The sequence below is a fragment of the Mastigoproctus giganteus genome, chromosome 8, assembly GCF_048544385.1.
Source record: "Mastigoproctus giganteus isolate SK-2022 chromosome 8, ASM4854438v1, whole genome shotgun sequence".
Lineage (NCBI taxonomy): Eukaryota > Metazoa > Arthropoda > Arachnida > Uropygi > Thelyphonidae > Mastigoproctus > Mastigoproctus giganteus.
Window position 1 is genome coordinate 178,589,990 of NC_143582.1, and position 22,926 is coordinate 178,612,915.

A 22,926-nucleotide genomic window follows, 5' to 3' on the forward strand; every position below is an offset into this window, starting at 1 on the left:
TACACCGTTCGGAAAACTTCATACCTGCCTGTATCGTAACTCCCAAGTCCCTTTCCACTACTTTCAATTCAGTCCCACTAAGTGCATAATTTATTTTGGGACTGCTAGTCTCCAAGTATTAGACCTTGCATTTAGCTGCATTAAACCATACCTGCCTCTTTTCTGACCATTCTTCCAGCCTGTTCAAGTCATCCTAAAGGAGTGTTGCTTGGCACTGATCATTAACAATTCTACCAATCTTTATGTTATCTGCAAATTTTGAGATCATGCCTTGCATCCTTTCATCGATGTGATATCCCCCCATTGGGGGAGGGGGATATCCATTAATTACAACCTTCTGCCTCCTGCCCTGTAGCCACTCAGGAATCCAATCTTAGAATTTTTCCAGTAATCCCAACATGTTCCAGCTTATACAGTAACCTCTAATGAGGTAAAGTCAAATGCTTTGCTAAAGTCCAAATAAACTGTGTTTAAATTCTTCAATATATCCAGCTCATAAGTAACTGTGTCAAAATAGCCTATTAAGTTAGTTAAACACAATTTCCCTTTAACAAAACCATGTTGTCTATCCTTCAAAATCCCATTTCTATCTGAATATATCCCTGGATTGCACTCCAAATCAATGCCTCTAAGATTTTCCCGAAAACTCAAACTCGTGTATTGTCAGGCTCAATTATTTCCCAAAATAACTTATACACTTGATGGAGTTGAACTAAAGCCAGTAGCGGAGGAAAGAGAATTGGGTGTTTACAATACAGTCAGACATGAAGTTCTCTGGGCATTGTAGACAGGTTGCAAGGAAGGCCCATGGTTTCCTATCAATGATTTATTGAACAATTCCTAGTAGAGATAAGGACGTCATAATCCTATTATATAAGGCTATTGGACCACACTTGGAAAAATGTTCTCATGTATGGAGACCGCACCTAAAGAAAGACATTGTGCTTCTTGAAAGGTTCCAAAGAGGGGTAACTCACATGGTAAGACTTGCAAAAGGGCGTCCATATGAGGAAAGACTTCGAATATGTGGTTTGCAGAGCTTGGGAGACTAGGCACCTTAGAGGAGACTTGACTGAGGTGTTTAAGGCTCTGAGAGGCATAAGTAAAATGAGTGAGGACGAAATTTTCACAGTTATAAATAATTCTATAACTAGGGGGCATAATTTCAAATTATGGGGGGGAGATGTTTGCAATGGATTGCAGGAAGTTTTATTTTAGCTAGCAAGTTATAAATTTCTGGAATAAATTACCTACGTGGGTAGTAGAGGCTCACAGTATGGGGAAATTCAAAGGTCAGCTGGATAATTACCTATGGGAAGAGGGAAACGCATAGGTTGTCATTTCCTTTTCTTTTATTAATTATTATATTTATTTATTTTTCTTTTTAATTTTCTTCTTATTATTATTTTATTTCTTTTTTATTTTTTTGGGTCGTGCAGCATTAGCCATGTGGCCATTGCTAATACTAATACAGTCGATTCAAGTTATTTGGGACACATCGGGACTAGTGCATTTGGCCCAATTAAGCAGCTGCCCCAATTATCCGAAGTTTCACATAAAAAAAAAAAAAAAAAAAGTTAAAAATACAATGGACCACCGCTTTACAACTGGTTCACTGTACAATCAAATCATGTTAGGATGGAGTCACCATAGTAAAGTACCGTTCACTATACAATGTGTAGTAAGCGCCCGTCATTGTGATCACGTTTGTGAATTAAATTTTAATTCTATTAAACATCGATTCTAATTAGCAAAAATAGGAGAAATATTATCTACAGGCTAAAAACATAAAGATATATTAAGCACAAATTTATCCTTTATTACCTTACCAATTAAAAAATTAAATAATATGTGAAAATCGGAAGAATGTCATAATCAGAAGAATATACTTGATAATCGGAATAATTAATACGTACTGTAATATGTACATACTAACTAGTAGACATTTTTGCTCACTGACATTTGTGGGTGGGGGTTAAAATTTAAAACAGTAAAAAGATAAGAAATCAATAACAAAGAACACGGGACACACAAATTGCAAGTAATGCGATATGTGCAACTGAGAACGGAGTAACAAGTTACGAAACTTTAAAAATAGGAATGAAGAGAAGATTCTGAAAATTAATTTTTTTATATGATTGAAGATTCCATGGAAGTGTAAACACATTTCACCATAATAACTCACAGAATTCCAGTTGTCAGTATTATCGCAAATTCAATAAGATCCAGTTTACTATCCATTTATGATAGACTGCACTAACAGAAAAGCCCAATAAACAGGTGACTGCTATTTGTTTTATAGTTCTGACCTCCAGAAATCCGACCGAACTGTGTGGTATGGTTGGAAACAACTGTAGGGCAATTTCCAGTGCTGTGGTCTCCTGCCCCGTTTAAATGGCATGTTATCCCAATTAAGCAAAGTAAACCCTGGCTATTTTCTCGATTGGGTTCTGTTTTTAAGATTTGCCCCAAATAAACGGCTGCCCCGATTAACCGGAATCCACTGTACTAACACTGGGAGCCTTACTTGCCTTTATGCTCAAAAGTTTTAATAGTAAACAATCATCTGTAATTATGACACCACTAATTTCATATGGCTCAGCCTCACTCACACAGCCTTTCCTCAGCATGAAGGGTCTTTCGTCAGTAAAGACTGATGTAAAGTACCTATTCAATTCATCTGCAATATCAGCTGGGTTTTATCTCAGACTGTCCCACATCCAGTGCACAATGGTCCAATATAATCAGCTTTCTTCATTGTTGTAGTCACATACATCAAAAATTCATTGTCCCCCATTCTTTGCGCTCTTAGCGAATGCTTTCCTCATATGCAGCCTTGACCTCCCTAACTTTATTTGTGGGACTCTTGCAAATCAACTCATACCTACCGTAGGCCTCGATACTTTTCATAGCCCCGTAACTATCCCATGCTATCTTTTTCTGCTCTGTTTAAAAGTATTCTATAATTCAAATGCATTTGCCCTCACTCAGCAATCCACACAATTAACAGATGCTATATAGTGCTTAAACTTTAAACTGTCAAAGTGTCCTGAAGTTAAAACCAGTACCTTTACTTTTCAACTACTGCAAAATCTTTCTTCATCTTCTACTGACAATTGCGTGATCACACCTTGACAATCATTCCTGTACTTTATGCCCTGTGATATTATCTGATTTGTTAGTAATGATGAGGTCAAGAATATTCTCATCCCTAGTACCTTCTCTAACATGCTGGTACAAATAATAATCATCCAATTTATTCAAACAAATTTTTTCCTATGGTGAGTTTCCCCTCCCACTTATTCCAATCAATCTGGGTCAGATTAAAGTCATCCATAATAAGACGTTCGAGCTTGCATGCCTATTCCATCTGCACATAGAGACTCTCGTCATACTCTTCACAATCTTCTGGTCTGTAGATTACTCCAACTCTCACTCTCATTATCATTATATCTTTGCTCTAGCGGATATGGGGGAACCCCCCTGGTGCCATCAGACAATTAACACACTATATCTTTGCTCATATATACTGTGCAATGTTCCTACCTGTTATCACCTATGGAGCCAGTGCGTGGTTCACCCGCTCGGCCATAGTAAGAAACAGGAACAAATTAGAATCGATACAAAGGACAATACTTCTCACCACTACCAAAGCATGTTGCACAGTAAGCACACCTGCACTACTGTTGCTGACCGGAGCTCTCCCACTTAACCTGGAAGTAGCCAAAAGAGGCTTGTATTACAGACTTAAAAAGGGCATATCCACAGAATTTCTGAGGATAGAACTTGATACAGTGAACACCTTCAACGCTGAAAGAAAAAGAATAGCCACAAAGCTCCGTGAGCTAGGGCAAACAAAGTGGGAGCAGGAAAAAAGAGGTCTAGTTACAAAAAGGTTTCTGCCACAAGTGGCAATGGTCAGCCAAAGCCACCTAAGTGGTATGCCCCTGGACTTTTTGAAACATTCATATTGACAGGTCACGGCTCCCTAAAGGCAAAACTAACCTCCTTAGGGCTGACTGATGATCAAATTGCACCTGTGGCGAGGGTGAAGGCTGGGCACATATTCTGTATGAATGTATAAATTATGACATCGCAAGAACACAGCTGATAGCACAGATTGGCCTCCTTCTCAGGGAAGAAGAACATCTGTTCATTATAGAAGAGGAAAATTATAAAGCCTTTGCAACCTTTGCACAGAAAGTATCTGAAATGTGGAGAACTATCCAAAGAATGGCAATTCAGCCCCTCAGCAATTAAACAATAATCAATAATTAAAAAGGCGCCTCTGTAGCCAGGTGGGAAGGAGCAGCAGTGCGTAGCACACGCTTCTTGTTAAACCGGGGTTTGACCCGTCGCCACCAAATACGGAGGATGCGGAAAGGTCAGGGAATGACCACCGCATATCCCGGAGCAATATGGCCTTAGTTGCTAATGCTCCTTAAAAAAAAAAAATAATAATAAAAAAATAATTAAAAATGCCCACATCTCCCACCACACCCAGACGATGACTTAAAAACTGTCAGGACAGCAGTGTTCTTTGCCCTGACAGAAACCTGACATGACAAAACCGGATTGACCTGGGTACCCCGCAGGACTACCCTGCCATGTGTAGGAGCCCACCTGGGGCCCACATCAAATAAGTAACCATGTAGGGAAGGGAGATGTACAGGCAGCCAGGGAAGCAGATTAGCTGAAAAATATCAGCAAGCTGGTAGCAAGGGGATGCAATGTAGAATAAATGAATGAATGAATGAATGAGAATGAAGGATAGAATGAATAGGCTGGTCACTAAGTGAAAGAGTGAATTAGGAATTATGATAAAAGGGAATAAATGTCAGCTCTGGTGAAAGAAAGAGTGACCCAGCATGAGGGAAAGAGAGTGAATGAGTACTATGTGAATGGGAATGAGTGGAAGAGCAAATGCAATTGGCTAAAAGAATGCCACTTATTAAGAACTTACATTACTTTATATATACTAACAAACATTTACTAACAACACAAACACTATCAATGCATTCTCCCCTGGCCTGCACCACAACTGAAGAATAACAGTAAGTTGAGGTACCCAGAGATTGCGTGCAGAAAGCAAGAGTCGAACAAATGAAATGAAAGCCAGAAGAATGAATGAGAGTGCGAGTGAGTGAGAAAAAGAACACAAACCATAAATGCTATAGTTAAGTATACACTAACCCTAGTTTTAACCTTTCATATTCTTTCTTATTTAGCTTAAATATTAAGCATTAGTATTTAAGTTTACATTACACACCATTGCATTTCCCCCCCTTGATGTGTGAGAAAAAAGATGAATGAGTAAGAGAAAATATATATATATATATGTATGTATGTATATATACACTGGTGTGCAAAACTTAAAGACCAACACTATTTTCTAAAGGTTACAACCACAAAATCTTTACTTAAGGTACTCTTTACTGATGACAGAGTAGATTCAGTCTCAGCAGCGATTCTGGACGTCAGCTAATCTGGCGAGAGGTTGGCACATGGTATCACCCGGCAAACATCACTGAAAGGGATCGATATGGTGGTTGGGGTGTTCTCATCAGGGGAGGCGTTATCTTGGATGGACATACACAACTTCAGATACTGGAAGGCAGTACTGTACTGAGGTAATCCTTCTCCATGTGCATCTATTTCAAGGTGCCATTGGCTCCGAGTTCGTGTTCATGGATGATAACGCCACACCCCCATCGCACTGCAGCTGTTGATATGGTTTTGGAAAGTGAGAACATTGTTTGTATGGATTGGCCTGCCTGTTCCACCAATCTAAATCCGATCGAACCTATACAGAACGCTCTGGGGAGATGCCTAGTGGCACATCCACACCCACCAGAAAATGTTCACCAGCTGAAGATAGCGCTGACAGAGGAATGGACGATGTTACCACAAGAACTTATCAACAACATTGTTCTAAGTACGGACAGGCGATGCAAAGCATGCATCGACATTAGGGGTGGCCATATCTCCTACTGAGGACCACCTCTTCCCTTTGTTCTATCTTTGGCAGTGATGCTTCTGTATCATGGCAGCCAGTGCTATGTAGTCATTTTTGATGGTGGTGTTGTTTCCTTCATCATTTCTGTACCTCACGAGGTTCTTTTGGTAAGAATTTCCCATATCCAGGCCACCTCTATGAGAAGCTACAGGTGAAAACCTGACTGGTCCTTAAGTTTTGCACACCAGTGTGTATATATATATATATATATATAGTGGATATGGCAAATAGTTAACAGTTTTAAACGTAAGATAATTAATTATAATGGTGATACAATCAGTGAAAACCTAAACAAAGAACCTGACAAGGGAGAGAAGAGCTGATTAATGCCATCAATGTCTAGATAAAACATTACATCAGTCTTAATATCTATGAACATAATGTGAATGAGCAGGTGGTAACTAAGTGCTGTGACAGCTGTCATAGCTGTCTCTGGTCCATGGTAATAACCTGGTAGGGAAACAATGGTTATATGCAAAAATGAAACATATATATATAAGGATAATTACTAAATCACTATGTCAAGCCAATTGTAGTAAAGATAGGTTGGACACATTGCAAGGGACTTTATCGAGGGCTAACCCTTACAATGTGTCCTCCTACAATTGGCGAGCTATCAGTTTCTGTCATCATCTGCCTGTTATTCCTGACGAATGGTCAATAGATATCATAAGGATATCTGTAAGGTGACAACTAAGTTAAGTTAAGATTAAACTAGAATATAGTAGTGGATAGAAGATACATAGTTAGGGAGGTAAACGAATTAAGGTGGTTAACAAGCTAGATGACTTTAGCCCGACCGATAGCCCAGACAACGAAATCAAAGTAAAAAGCAAATAATGGTGATAGTAAAAAACCAATAATACTATATAACATGTTATTGGATGACAAAAGATAGTCAGCTATTGCTAAATAAGGAGAACGGAGATTAGGTGATAGAAAAGTAATAGTACCTCAATCCCCCTCGAATTGCTCTAATAGTTCTCGAGGTATGAAATGTAGAAAAAGATAGCATATAGATAAAGTGAAGGAATAGTAGTAAGGCAAATTTACGTCGGAACATACCGGGAGCGTAACTTCCCATCCTTTCTAGTAAGAGAACCTGGTATTGTAATAGAATTAAACAGCCAATTTGGAAAGTAAGAATCAAATATAATCTTGAATGAAGAAGAAAGGAATGGCCAGTTCCTGATTACTTACGGCATAGTATAACGTGTAAGGCAAACTTACCACAATGACGAGATGCGGGAAAAAACCACGTTGTGGCGTACGTGTTAAAATATATAGGTATAGTATATGGTGCCAGCGCCCTCTTACTGGCAAAAGGTTGGATGCTAAAATTATATATTATAGTTTAAACCAAGATAGCCCGTGGGCCAACAGTATGTTAGGCTAGTAGTAAAGGTTCTCATGAAAAATGAAAGAAGAGTGAGGCAAGAAGGAAGCTAAGAATTGATTACTACCTTAGAAGCAAATACAGGTACAACTTTTTCAATGAGCGTAAGCTGTATTAAATATGCTTCTAAGGCAGTGCCTAGTTATGTACATATATACAGGCTCTGTATAAACCGTCAATCTGATATAATCCAGTGGAGGAAGAGTTACTTTCTCAAAACAGTAGTTATAATATGGTGGTGGTCAAGATTATTGTGGTATTTTTTTAGAGCCATCAACATAGCAGTATGTAGGTTTATATTTATGAAGCGTTTTGGGAATCCATTCACAGATAATTTATGTTTAAAGTCTGTAAGAGTGCTAATTATATAGCCAGCGCTACTGCATATTTTGACTAATCTCATACTTTGCGACAATATTAAATTTTTTTGAATTCTTATAGAGATATTAGAATGCCAGTTTGTAAGGCTGATGGTGTTAAAGCCAAACGTGTTACGTTTGTCGTAAACGAAGGTGTCTAACTTATTATTGTTGAAATGTATATCAATATCCAGGTAATTGGCAGTTTTGGTGCTATCTATGTTGGTGGCCACTATTTCTAATTCCGATGGGTAGACATCTCCAGAATCAGTGAGAAAGTTGGGATGGTTGAAGACGATTAAGTCGTCGATATATCTGTAAAAGGTTATATCTTTATTAATATTAACTTCGAAGTGATGAAGGTACAGATTTGCCACCAGGCTAGAACTACAGGCTCCCATGGCAATTCCAGTTTTTTGTTTATATAAGTTGGTGCCATTGTAGATGTAACTTTTGAATATGCACATATTTGTCAAGTCGTTCCAATATTGCAGCTTGCATGGTAAAAGGCTATTATATTCTGTGAAATAGTGGTCGAGTACATGTTTTAAACTATCATGCGGAATGCTAGTAAAGAGATTTTTAAAGTCATAGGTGCTGATATGTTCAGTGGTATGTTTATTGTGCTTTAGAAATTCTAGAATAGGGTTATTATTTCGGATAACTCTGGGGTTATCAATGCTGTTGAAGATGATACTTAGTAGATAGGCCAGTTTTTTATGTGGGGTTTTAGCATAACTATTCCTGCACGATGTAATAAATCTGAAGCTGATAGGTGTTTTGTGGAATTTAGGTATACAGTAGACAAATGGAAAGTTAGTGTTTGGGTTATTAAATTTTAATTTTTTATGCATAGCTAATAATTTTTTCCTGATAGTGGTGCTGTTTGTGGTTTCAAGTATGTAGGTAGAACTGTGGTTCAGTTCGTTTAGCACTGTGGTAGTATATAATTTTTTGCATATAAAACTGTAATTGTTGGCAGCTTTGTCTATGGTGGTGATGGTGAATAAGGCCTGCAATTTTTTTAATTGTTGCTTAGCTTTGCCCAAATCAAAGGTCTTGGCCGGCGGTGAGTATCTATGTATGGCTGCAAGCTGTTTATGCACCGCTTGATAAGTGAGGGATATCCATTTTTGGAAAGCTTCTAACGGTATGTTATACTTATAGGATAATTTTAAACAAAAGTGTATGAAGTCCTGGTATATAAGTTTATACATCTTTTTGGTGTTGCATGTGGTGTTAGGCCTAAATTTAAAACCGTAGGAAAGCAAGTTACGTAAATCAGGATCAGTAATGATGTTAAGGTCACCAGTGATAACGTGTTTGTAATCTTTGTCTACATAAGTGAGATATTGGGGCAAATGGCAGAAACATTCAGCCTCAGCATCACTTTTGTCTAGGTTGCATACTACCTGTTTATAATTGCATACAGTAAGACCTATCGGTTTATTGTAACTGAATCTAGTGCTTATAGTCACATTATTAATGGGCAGTTCATGTTTATAAATATTCAAGAGATGGTTGAGGTTTATGTGATCTAACAAGTTGTAACTAAACTTAATGTTAATGTATTCTTTAGTGGCATTGTAGTTTTTACTGAGTCTGTATCTGAAGATATCGTTCAGTAGGTGATTCTATATAATATATATAATATAATATATATATATATAATATAATATATATATATATATATATATATATATATATATATATACACACACATATATACACACACACACACACACACACACACACACACACAGGCAACCCCCATAATAACATGGTACTTCTACAACACGGTATCGCTCTAACATAACTGATAAACTGTGGCAATCCTCACACAACACGGTACTTAAATAACAGCGCTCTAATATGGATTGGGAATTGCAGGAATTCTCGCATAACACAGTATTTTTAGCTTTTGTGTGGGAAAACCCTGGTATTATGTTAGATGTAATTTTCAATTCCTTTTTGTGAATCCCTGCTGTTGACTCACTAGTCGTTTTCATCTTCATGGTATTTTCCTAAAGCACATTTCTGGAGGCCACTACCACCATAAAACAATAAAAACAATTTGCACTTTCCAGTTTATTGGCCTTTTCTGTTAGTGTAATCAATTATAAACAGGTAGTAAACTCAATCTTGCATTTGCTATAGTACCAATAGCTGTAATATTTGCTATAGAACCGATAGCATCATCATCACGTTATTATGATGAAATGTGTTTCTCCTTCAATGAAATATTCAATCATATAAAAAACATAAATAAATTTTCAGAAACTCATAATCCGTAACTCACTTGTGCATGTCATGTTTGTTGCAACTTGTGCAAGCTGTATTCTGTCGTGTAAGTGAACGTACATTAACTGACATAAGTATCACAGTTTGACGTTTGTTCAGTTATTACTATTTAAGTTACTACTATTATAAAAATAAAGTTAAAATATTAAGTCATTACTACTATAAAAATTAAGTTTCCGATAGTTATAAAAAAAAAATGGTGTATTTTTGTTATTAGAACGTAACCCCCCTTTTTGTTCAGGTTCTTAGTCCCGTATAACACGGTTTCGCATTACACGAGATTTTGTAGGAACCAAACTGCCGTGTTACACAAGGGTTACCTGTATATATACAGGGTGATTCACTACCAGTGCGACAAACTTGCAGGAGGTGTAGGGGGCACAAAGATGAATCGGAATCACATAGCATTGCAGGGTCCGAAATGCCTTCGTCATGCGGTAGAGGACGTTGAACGGGAGGTCGCGTGAACAGAGATCCCAGGAAGTCAGCATTTGCGAACCGGTTCCCGTGGCAGTAGGATGGATGAGTATTCAAACACTGAACTCATGCACCTCGCATATGGAGTTGCGGACTGTAACGGGCGCGCTGCTCTCCACTTGTACCAGGAACATTTCCAGCACAGGCGTGCTCCTCGTCATACGATTTTCGCACGTGTGCACAGAAGGTTACGTGAGACTGGTTGTTTCACGAGAAGTACCATGAATCGAGAGCGAACGACAAGGACACCAAACAGTGAGGAGAATGTCCTACGTCTTGCAGAAGGCAATCCGAGTACAAGTACTCGAGTGATAGGCCAACGATTGGGCATTTCCCAATCCACTGTATGGAGGATACTGTCGACAAACCAAATGAGTTCATACCATCTGCAACGCGTCCAATCATTGGAGCCTGCGGATTATCCACTCCGGAGGACTTTTGCTACTTGGTTTCTTCAACAGAAACGGTTCGCAAATGCTGACTTCCAGCAGGATCACTGTTCACACGATCTCCCGTTCAACGTCCTCCAATGACGAAGCATTTCGGACCCTGCAATGCTATGTGATTCCGATTCGTCTTTGTGCCCCCTACACCTCCTGCAAGTTTGTCGCACTGGTAGCGAATCGCCCTGTATATATGTGTACTGATATATATGAATATATACTGATCTGGTTAATAACTTTTATATTCATCCCTATTGTTTATATATATAGCCTAATGGGGGGGATTATTATAAACTATAAGAAAAAAAGTATAAAAACAGAATGCAAGTAGAGTGAGAATGCAGATTAATAAATGAAGTAAATGTGTTTCCTCCCCCTTAACTTGGTGAGTTCCCCACTGCCAGCTAACATATCCCCCCCCCAGAGCAGGATGGGCAGTTTGACCTTCTTACCAGATTCAAATCACTAAATGAACCTGACAACAAAAACATACTGTGGCTTTGCTGCCAACATGCCATTTGGCGATCTGAACTGGATAACTCAAACCCAGTTCCCTATAAAACCCTATCCCAGGCAGGGGAGGGAGGAAACGGGTCTCTGTCTTCTCCCATCCCTGCCTCCCCCATACTTCACCTGGTGGGGTTCGTCCCCACTGACCTCTTTGGGGATGCCTACTCTATCATTCGCATCCTTCTACCTGTTTCCCACACACACTAACTAAACTGACCAAGTATGCCCCTAACAATGCTGCCAAATTCAAATCAACAGCTAAAAATTAAACCTCTTCTGGCTTTTCCAAATTGTAGTATTCACCCCCCCATACATATATATAGGTCTTACTACTGAATTCCTCGGATAATAGGTGGTGGGGTCTGCCAGAGTACTTGCCGCCTCATGGCAATATGTAGGCAATGGGGGGGGGGGGGTCCCAATAGGGGGCCCAACTGCTAAATGGCCAGAGGAACAACAGAACATAACACTACACAACAAACAACTCCCCACACACTTTTTAAATCTCTGGCCTTCACAGAGTTCTGTGTCATACAAACAGAGTACACAATGCAGAGATGGGGGGAAACTCCTGGTGCCGTCAGAAAACTAACACACTTTATACTTTACTTCACTATACCTTTGCTTCCACCTAACTCACACCATATATATTCTATGCTGGCAGATGTAACTTCAGACTCAGCAAAAGCTCTTTTCACACTAAGGCTGCTTTTGTTAAAAAGCATGAACCCTCCACCCCTTTTATCTTCCCTAAATCCCTTATACGTACCATAGTGGAACTCATCATCCCCAATTTAATTTTTGAGCAGCACCATGTTTCTGTTAGCACTAACTAGGTTGCTAGAAGATCCACTTCAAATTCGCCATTTTACTGACAATTAACTCCTGACATTATTGTAGACACGGTTAATGCTAAGTAATCTTCTACAGTTTACTACCCTAACACACCCCTTGAAGTTATTTACATTTGTATCCCAAGCTTTATCTTCTCCCTCATTTGAAACCTTGCTACTCTCTGAACATATTATCAGCATTGGATGTTGTGGCAACAAACAAGAATTGTTGAGGTGAGTACAAAGCATTACTTTGACCCATATCATTAAATAAATGCACAAGTAAAATATCCCCCCCCCAAATAGCAGTTTTCCTGAACCCTTAAGGTATCCTCAATAATACTGACAAAAATTCTTGCACCACCTTTGTTCAAATGAATACTATCTCTACAAAATAGATTCCTTCTATCTTGTATGCCAGCCACGCTGATCTTGTATGCCAGAGCCTCGAAGATTCCCTCAATTCTCAAGTTAATCCACAAGCCTTTCAGCATATGCAGGTGGTAGATGACTTTCATCAACCGGTGGAATACCACCACTTTGCTTATTGGAGGCTTGAAGTGGTTAAACCCATGTTTAGTCTCTAGAGCAAAGTTTCCGGCATCCCCTCCCCACATACTTCTCCTTCAACCCATGCACGGTACTAAGTACTATAGGTTTTGATACCTTTCGTGTTTGGGGTTTTCATAAAAAAAAAAAAAAAAAAAATTATCCCTCCTATCTTGTCTGAGCAGAATTGCAGACATGTACACATTGTGACCTAACTCAGAGCATTTTTCAGCATAGTCTTGTATTTATCGAATAGATGATCAAGGTCATGTAAGTTTAATATTGTTAATCCCCACATGAATAATAATTCTCTCTTTACCTCCTTAAAATCTGACAATCTGTTGGTAACGTCATCAATTGTTGCTCCTGGAAAACACCCTTTCTTTGTTTCTCAACCACCTATCTTTATTACAAAAAATGTTACCTGTTTCCCTGACAATAGTCTCCCAATAAAACTATGTCACCTTCGACGAGAGCAGTCTGCATGCAAACTATTCATTTATGGGACACGAATTGGGGAGGGGAGGGCTTCACTTGGCACGTCAGAAGATACTTGAGTCCAAATTGTTGATGAGTTCCCAGTTACATTTGTTTCTAGGGCAAGCACTTGTTTCTTTGGTGACTCAAATGCTTCTCATAATGCACCAAGTTGTAATTTGAGATCAGTACACTCCTTACATCAGTTGAAAAGAAAAGAATTGCCAGATGAGCTAGGTCTGTCTACTAGACCAGCCTTAAAATACATGCCAAAGGTTAAAAAAATAACGAAGAAGTTGTGACACACGCCAGAAATGGCCGCAAACATTTCCATATGAGTCCCTGAATATTATATTGAAGTGGATCTTCTAGCAACCATAATTTAAGTAAAATTTAAAATTTACAAAGATTATGAAATTTAAATTTCCAAAATATTACGGAATTTATGTTAACAAAATATTCCAGAAATTAAACTGTTCACAAAATTGCAGCCAAAATATCAATAACCAAGGCTATCTGAATATTAAGCTGCAGTTTTCAAATACTTTACAAATTTAAACTTAAAAATATACTATGGAATTTAAATTAACAAAGAATAGAACTTCTAACCTCTAGTGAAATTAAATTTAAGCTACCCAACAAAAGTTACGAAGTTCCCACAAAATATTGATACCAAAAGGAAAACAAAATAATAATTAGTAAAATAATACAAATTACCTTACCTTCATGATAGAATGTTAACCAGCCATACATAAAACTCAGAAGCTAAAAATTAAAACAAAATAATAATTAACATTTAACTATATAAATACCAGACTTTTATTTTATATTTTTAGAGTATTAATAATAAACTGATTTTAATGAAATTGAAATACAGCAAGTAATGCAACTAATTATGTACAGATTTATACAAAAATTCTTTATGCAAGATTTATTTATTTATTTCAATTTCTGCAAAGTTTACAGTACTATTACATTTATCCAGTGCAATTTTAACTATCTTGTAACTACAAAATTACAAGTGCTGAATAAAACACTTACTGTTTCCACAAATTCAAATTTTTTTCTTTCTTGAACTTCCTGAATAAGACAAACATAATCTAAAGAGGCCTGATAGAAATGTCTTCTTTCAAACTCCAGACTGGCATCTGCCTACATATTTTTAAATTTTCAACCAATTAGCAATTTTAGTCATAATTAAATAAAAATGTTAAATGTTTAAAACACTGACCTTTAATACGTTACATATATATTTTTGCTGTAATTACAGCAAAACGGCTTGGTGGGGGGGGGGGAGTACTTACCACAGCATTATTTAGTATCCAGGTTGCTTGGTACAGGTGCACCCAAGATTAAGTGCACCTGCACCTAGTCTGCTGATGAGGCTAGTGGGAGCCAGACCTGTTCAAAGCCGCAAAGCGGATTTTCTTATTTATTGACTTGAAATTATTGTTTTTCTAAAACTTTTGATTTAAATTTAGTAGTATAGCATTATTTTGTGTCTTTCTGATTAATCTGGTGTATTTATTCCTTACTCAGCCTTGTAATTGCATAAAAGTATCGGTAAGGGTATCATATCGACGTGTTACGAGTTGCACTCTGCTGAACGAGACGTTTTTTAGCCATATTTAGCCACTTTATTGTCCAATTGATAGATCAAATTATTTTCTATAAGTAGCTTATAGACCTAGTCGGGATCATCAGTTTATTCTGAATTGAGGACAGCGAGATTTGGAAGTTAATTAATACTTAAGTGTCTGTAGATTCACCGTTCATAACTTGCGCCATTGTTATATCCCGAACTAGACTAGACTAGTGTAGTGTAGTGTCCATTAATCAGCAAAATCTATTAATTTTGTTAAACTTCGTTGTCGATTAAATTGTACTTTTAACTAAATACATATAACGGCTTAGATTACAAATTTAACATAATTAATTAATACATAACGTGATATGGAAGTTATAAAAGCGGAACTCGTAGATAATATTTGATACTGAAAAATATGTATAGTGTTATAACTGTGTTGGGATACAAGTTTACAGTTATAATTTTGTACTGAAACTGAAATTTTACTGAAATTAAATCGAAATCATGACTCTGACCAGACCAGCAAAGCAAAAGGCTAAAGCTAATGGGACTGATAGGAGGGAGTATATGATGAGAGATTTGTCAATCAATTCGGCCCTGAAAAGATTGTGCAAGGCTCAAGGGGGTATAATTTTTTTCAGCCTACTGTGTACTTGTTAACAGAAGAGACTGCTTCTACAGGGATGGGATACACTTAAATAGAAAGGGTGCAAGAATATTTACTGATGCTATCGAGGCAGTATTAGGTGGGCCGGAAAACTGCTAGCTTGGGGGGGGGGGGGATACAAGGACTAACAGATTAACAGTAGCCACTGGCAGAGTTGAAAGTGATTCTTGCACTGCTTCTATTGGAATGAGCAGAAGCCTGGAAAACAAAATGCAGGATATTTCAGAGAATGCTGGGAGTCATTGCGTGACAAATAAACACATGGGTTGTGTTAGGGTAGCTAAGAAAAAGAACAGGTGCATGTATACTTGCTTGTAAACCAATGCTACGAGTTTGGTAAATAAATTTGATGAATTTAAGGCATTGCTCAAAGCATCAAAGGCAGATATTGTTGGGATATCAGAGAAGTGGTGTCACAGAGATATAAAGAATGCAGAACTGGAATTTGAGGAGTACAATCTGTACAGAAAGGAAAGACAGGAAGGGAGGAGGAGTTATGCTCTTAGTTAAGAAACACATAAAATCCAAGGAAGTGAAGCCAGTCAACATCGCAAGACAGTGCAGTGTCGAGTCAGTTTGGTGTGACATAAGCATTGGCAGATCAAAATTGAGAGTAGGAGTGTGCTATAGGCCTAATGACTCTGATGAGTATAATAAGAAACTGTACACGGAAATAGAGTGGGCCAGTATATCAGAGAGTCAATGGGGGATTTTAATTTCCCAGATATTGACTGGAATTTATGGGATGGTCACTCACACACTAGTAAGGCTTTTGTGGATTTATTGGATGATTGTTTTCTACATCAGCATGTTCGGGAGGCAACTAGAGGGAGTAATACTCTTGATGTGGTTATCAGTAATGATTCTTCATGCATTAAGAATCTTCAGAGAGAGGAACCACTAGTTGGCAGTGATCGCAGTGTGCTGAAGTGGGATTTACTCAAAGAGGTAACTACCATCAGGGGTAAAGGGAAGGTTTATTGCTTTCATAAAGACGACTAGGATGGTCTGAGACAGTATTTAACTTCTACATAGTAGGACCAACTGATGATGCTACCAACAGCAAATTCAAAATGGGAAGCATTCAAAGAACTTATCTTGGAATGCTACTAGACATTACATACCAAGAAATATTGTTCAAGGTTTAGGCCTAAATGGATGTCAGATGAACTAATGAGACATATGGCAGAGAAGAAAAATACTTGGGATACATATAAATTAACATGTGACACAGAAGCCTATGATAAATACGTTGATTTGTAACCAAGTTACAAAGGAGATTAGGCAGGCGAAGGCAGATTACAAGAAATCTTTGGCAAGAGATGCAAAGAAAAAAGCAAAGAGTTCTTTGTTCTTTACTTATGTAAACTCTAGAAGGAAGGGGATGAATCGGATTGGTCAACTTGATATCGATGGTTCAAATGTTGATGATCCTGCTCAGGTAGCTAATAAACTAAATGAATATTTTGCATCGACATTCACACATGAGGAAGGGGAATGCCAGAGGTGTATTCACCTCTAGCAGTAAGCTAGAGAATCTTGTAATAACTGAGAGTAAAGTGGAGGAGAAATTGTTGAAGATAAACACAAGAAAGGCACCTGGGGTGGATGGGATCTACCCAGTTATATTAAAAGAGGCAGCAAAGGAAGTAAGCAAACCCGTAGCCATGATTATGAGAGCTTCCTTGGACTCAGGGGAGGTACCCATAGACTGGAGATGTGCAAATGTCACCCCAATTCACAAAGGAGGATCAAAGATTGACACTAGTAATTATAGACCTGTGAGTTTAACTTCGGTTCCAGGAAAATTAACGGAGGCACTGGTTAAAGAAGCACTGCATGTTCGTCTAGACAAGACTTCAGTTATAGCTCAGACACAGCACGATTTTATTAAGGGGAAGTCTTGCCTGACCAATTTAATTGGATACTATGACGCAGTCACAAAAGAACTGGATGCAGGGAATAACTTGGATCTTAGAAAGGCTTTTGATACTGTTGCACATGGAAGACTGCTGCACAAATTGGAGCAGTGTGGCATTGGGGGCAAATTGCTGCTATGGATAAAGGGATGGTTGAGGGGGAGAAGACAGAGAATAGTAGTCATTGGACACTGCTCATCATGAACTAATGTTATCAGTGGAGTCCCTCAGGGTTCAGTGTTGGGTCCGTTGTTGTTTTCGGTGTTTATGAATGATATTGATGATGGAATATCAAGTTTAATGTCCACGTTTGCAGATGATACAAAGGTTGGCAGGGTTGTTAAGGAGACACCACTGATGCTATGCTGCTGCAACAGGATCTGGAAAGGTTGAACAGATGGGCTGAGAGGTGGCAAATGAAGTTTAACATTGACAAATGTAAAGTACTACATATGGGAAAGAGTAACCCCAGAGCAACGTATCAACTCTGCGGTACTACACTGACAGTGGTGGAGAATGAAAAGGACCTGGGGGTAATTGTGCAGGCAGATATGAAGTTCTCTGAGCAGTGCAGACGAGCTGCAAGAGTAGCTCATGGTGTCTTGTCAATGATATATAGGAATTTTTCTAGCAGGGATAAGGAGGTGATTATTCCCTTGTATAAGCAATGGAGGCCACACCTAGAGTACTGTATACAGGTCTGGAGGCTTCATTTCAAGAAGTATGTAGAGCTGCTGGAACGAGTACAGAGAAGGGCAACAAGGTTAGTGAATGGAACAAAGGGTTGCTCTTACGAAGAAAGGCTTAAGTTTTGCAAATTACAGTGTCTGGAAACTAGGCACCGGCGAGGTGATCTGATAGAGGTGTATAAAGCCTTGAATGATTTGAGCATGCTCATTGCTGACGGGATACTGCCTCTTGCTAAAAATAATCTCCTGAGAGACCACATTCAAATTGAGGAAAGACAGATGTAGGATAGATGTCCGGAAATTTGCCTTTAGCCAGCGAGTAGTTGGTTGGTGGAACAGACTTCCATCCCTTGTTGTGGTAGTTGATACGCTAAATAAATTTAGGGCTCAGCTGGACAGGTATTTTGAAAGAACAGAGGGTGAAGTGGATTTTTTTTTTTTTTTTTTTCTGGCTGATGCTACATAAGCTTGCTTTCTTGCATCATATGCCTCTACTAATGCTAATGCTAAAGTGATGCATCTAAAATTATTTAGTATTTTGGAGCATCTTAACAAAGATAAATGAGGTTGACAGAAATAAATTATTCCAAAGACTTAAGAATTTAAACCTCTTAAAGTTCCCTTGACCTTGAATAATAATATTTTAAGCATTAGGAATGAATGGTTTTTGCAGTAATATAGCATAAAGGAGACACTTAATTTTCAACAAAATAATTAATACAAATTATGATATTAGGGTCCCCGTAAATGATTACATCTACCCATATTTATTCTGTCTGTAAATTGTGTGTTCCTGACAATTTGCTTAACGAAAAAAAATCCCATTTTCTGGGGGAGAAAACCTTGCAATCTACGCCTGAGACCGACTAAATCAGCCACGGAGTGAAACATGCCCACTAAAGTTCCTCGCGTCATTCCAGAGATTCAAACCCGGGCCTTTTCCACCCAGTGTGGGGAGGACAGTGACAATACCATTGTGCTACCCGTGCAGACCCTAGAGTAATTTATACAATGAGATGGAAGTTTATATACTTACCACTTCATCTCCTCAGAAGAAATATCCAAATATATGATTCAATGAACTAATGAGACTTGTGGCAAAGAAGAAAAATGCATGGGATGCATATAAATTATCAGGAGACACAGAAGCCTGTGGCAGATATAAGCTAGTCTGTAATCAAGTCACGAAGGAGGTTAGGTAAGCAAAGGCAGATTATGAGAAATCTTTGGAAAAGGATGCAAATAAAAACAGCAAAGACTTCTTATATAAACTTTAAAAGGAAGGGGATGAATCAATGGGTTGACTACAGATCATTCTCAGATAGACAAACTAAATATGAATTTTGCATCTACATTCAAACATGAGGATGTTATTAAGGGAGGAGAATGCCAGAAGTTTATCAAACTGTACTGGAGAGCTAAAGGATTTTGTAATAGTTGAGAGCAAAGTGGAGGAGAAATTGTTGAAATTAAGCATAAGAAAGGCACCTGGGGTAAATGAGATCTATCCAGTTGTATTAAAGGAGGCAGCAAAGGAAGTAAGCAAACTCTTAGACTTAATTCCGAGAGAATCCTTGGACTCAGGGGAATTTCCCATGGACTGGAGATGTACAAATGTATCGCCAATTCACAAAGGGTGAAACGAGTAATTACAGACATGTTAGTTTGACTTCTGTTCCAGGCAAAATATGGAGTCACTGGTTAAAGAAGCATTGAAGGATCAACTAGACAATACTGCAGTAATAATTCAGACACACCAAGGGGTGGTTAAGGGGAAGCCTTGTCTAACCAATTTGATTGGATACTATGACGTGGTCACAAAGGAACTGTATGCAAAAAATAATTTTGATATCATATATTTGGATTTCAGGAAAGCTTTTCATACCGTTGCACATAGCAGACTACTGTACAAATTGGATCAGTATTAGAGGCAAGTTGATACAATGGATAAAAGGATGATTGATTGGCAGAAGACAGATTGGAAATCAATAGACACTACTCTTCGTGGACTAATATTATTAGTGATGTCCCCCAGTGTTCAGTGTTGGGCCCACTGTTGTTTTGTATATTTATCAATGATATTGATAAAGGCATATCGAGCTTAATGTCAAAGTTTGCAGATACAAAGGTTGGCAGAGCTGTTAATAACAGTAATGACAGTATGCTGCTACAACAGGATCTGGAAAAGTTGGGCATATGGGCTGAGAAGTGAGAACTGAAATTTAACACTGACGAATGCAAAGTACAGTACTGCATGTGAGTAGTAGTAACCCAGAGTCACTACACTCAGGGTAGTGGCCGGAGTGTAGCCACTACACTCAGGGTAGTGGGATCTTGTCAACGATATACAAGAATTTTGCTACCAGGGATGAGAAGGTAATTATCCCCTTGTATAAGGCAATGGTCAGACCACACCTTGAGTACTGCATGAAGGTGTGCATGCCTCATTTCAGGAAATGATGTAGGGTTGCTAGAACGAATACAGAAAAGGGCATCAAGCTCGGTGAGGGGAACAAACGGTGCTCTTACAAAGAATGGCTTTAGTTCTGCGAATTGCAGCATCTGGAGACTAGGCACTGCAAGATGATCTGATTCAGGTGTATAAGGGCTTGAATGGATTGAGAAGGCTCAATGCTAATGGGATTCTTCCTCTTGCTCAGATTATGAACCTAAGGGGGCATAAACAAACTGAAATTGAGGAAATATAGTCGTCGAATAAATGTGCAGAAATTTGCCTTTAACCAGCAAGTAGTTGATTTCTGGAACAAACTTACATCTGTTGTTGTGGAAGTTGACAGCTTAAATAAATTCAAAGAAGTCGACAAACGTTTGGAGTGAATGGATGGGTGAAATGGAAAGTGTGTGGTTTTTTTGGTTTTTTTTTTTTTTTTTTTTTTTTTGGCTGATGCTATATAAGCTTGCTTTCTTGCATCATATGCCTCTACTAATGCTAATACTAATCTGCACAATGATTTTGGCTTCAAATTCCATTCTTCAGTTACAATTTGATGGTTCTATTGCAACCTCATCTAAAGTTAGAGCTGAATTAGTAGCATATAACTTTTCCTGTAACTCTATGATAATGGTAATTTTTTTCCTGTGACACGGAATATAATCCAAACACTACCTCTGTGATCTTCCAATTGAAGAACATAAGTAGAATCATGAACAACTTTGATCTCAAAATGTCTCCAGGGTCTTGAAGGCATTTACATTCGCATTCTAGAACCCTGTGCTTCATGGGGTACTCCCCTTTTGTTTTGTCTTTTTCTGCTCTCTTAGTTTATTGTTGTTTTTCCATCTGTATGGGGGGGGGGGAAATCAATGAATTCAAAAAAAAAATCAATGAAATAAATTCCTTTGAAAAAAAAAAAAAAGGAAAGAAAGAAAGAAAGAAAGAAAGAAAGAAAGAAACGCAACAAATTAGTCACTTTCAATTTTCATTCCACTGCACTTACTTCTTTCCAAAGTAATGGAGAAATCCATCAACCCACACACTATCTCAAAACCTTCAATATAATGAATGATGATATCCACACAGACTCTGTTTTAATACAGTGGCAAATAATGGGCTATGTTACTAATTTTTGAACAGATTCAAAGAAGTACAGTGTGAAACTCAGGCAGCTGCTCTTGACATTTCAGATTGAGTGTTTAGCACAAAATGTTTTCTAAACAAGGCCCTATCTTACAGTTTGCTTTTACTTTTTACAATTGTTTCCTCTCCAACAACTCATTCCAAGTGAGGGTAGAAGGCTATCTATCTTCTGATGTCTCAGCAAATGCTGGTGATTCCGAAGGTTCAGTTCTTGAACTACCTCTTTTCTTCCTAAAAATTAATGATTATTCTGCACTTCATACTCACAGGGGTTTTTCTCTTCCTCACATATCTCTTTTACTCTATCCTTTTGAACAACTTTTCTTCACATTTATCCTGAAAATTAGGTTATACCTTATGCATTAGCATAGGCATATCATGCAAGAAAGCAAGCTTACGCAGCATCATCCAAAAAAAAAAAAAAAAACTCGCATTTCACCCATCCGTTCGCTCCAAATACTTGTCCAGCTCAGCCTTAAATTTATCTAGGCTATCAACTTACACAACAAAAGATGGAAGTCTGTTCCACCAACCAACTACCGGCTGGCTAAAGGCAAACTTCCACACATCTATCCTACAACTGTCTTCGTCAATTTGAATTTATGCTTTCTCAGGTGATTATTCTGAGCAAGAGGAAGAGTCCCATCAGCTTTGAGCATGCTCAAACCATTCAAGGCTTTATACACCTCAATCAGATCATCTCACAGGTGCCTAGTCTCCAGACACTGTAAACTGCAAAACTTAAGCCTCTCTTCGCAAGAGCAAACCTTTGTTCCGTTCACTAATCTTGTTGTTCTTCTCTGTACTCATTCCAACAGCCCTACATCCTTCTTAAAATGAGGCCCCCAGACCTGCATACAGTACCCAAGGCGTAGTCTCCCCATTGCCTTATACAAGGGCATAATCACCTCCTTATCCCTGCTAGAAAAATTCATGTATATCATTGACAAGACAGCATGAGCTACTCTTGCAGACCGTCTGCACTGTTCAGAAATCTTCATATCTGCCTGCAAAATACCTCCAGGTCCTTTTCATTATCTACCACTGTCAATGTAGTACCGCAGAGTTGATACGTTACTCTGAGGTTAGTTACTGCTTCCCATA

General features: G+C 38.2%; 1 protein-coding gene across 3 annotated transcripts in view; it reads right to left on the reverse strand.

Moving 5' to 3' along the window:
• Graf (GTPase regulator associated with FAK) overlaps positions 1-22,926 on the reverse strand; it is a 537,792-nt gene that overhangs the window by 382,413 nt on the left and 132,453 nt on the right. For all 3 annotated transcript variants that reach the window (XM_090379073.1, XM_090379075.1, XM_090379076.1), the window contains 2 exons: positions 14,403-14,513; positions 14,084-14,126 (listed from right to left, as the gene is read on the reverse strand). In XM_090379073.1, coding sequence (XP_090235199.1) covers positions 14,084-14,126; positions 14,403-14,513 — 154 coding nt within the window. The remainder of the gene's footprint in view (positions 1-14,083; positions 14,127-14,402; positions 14,514-22,926) is intronic.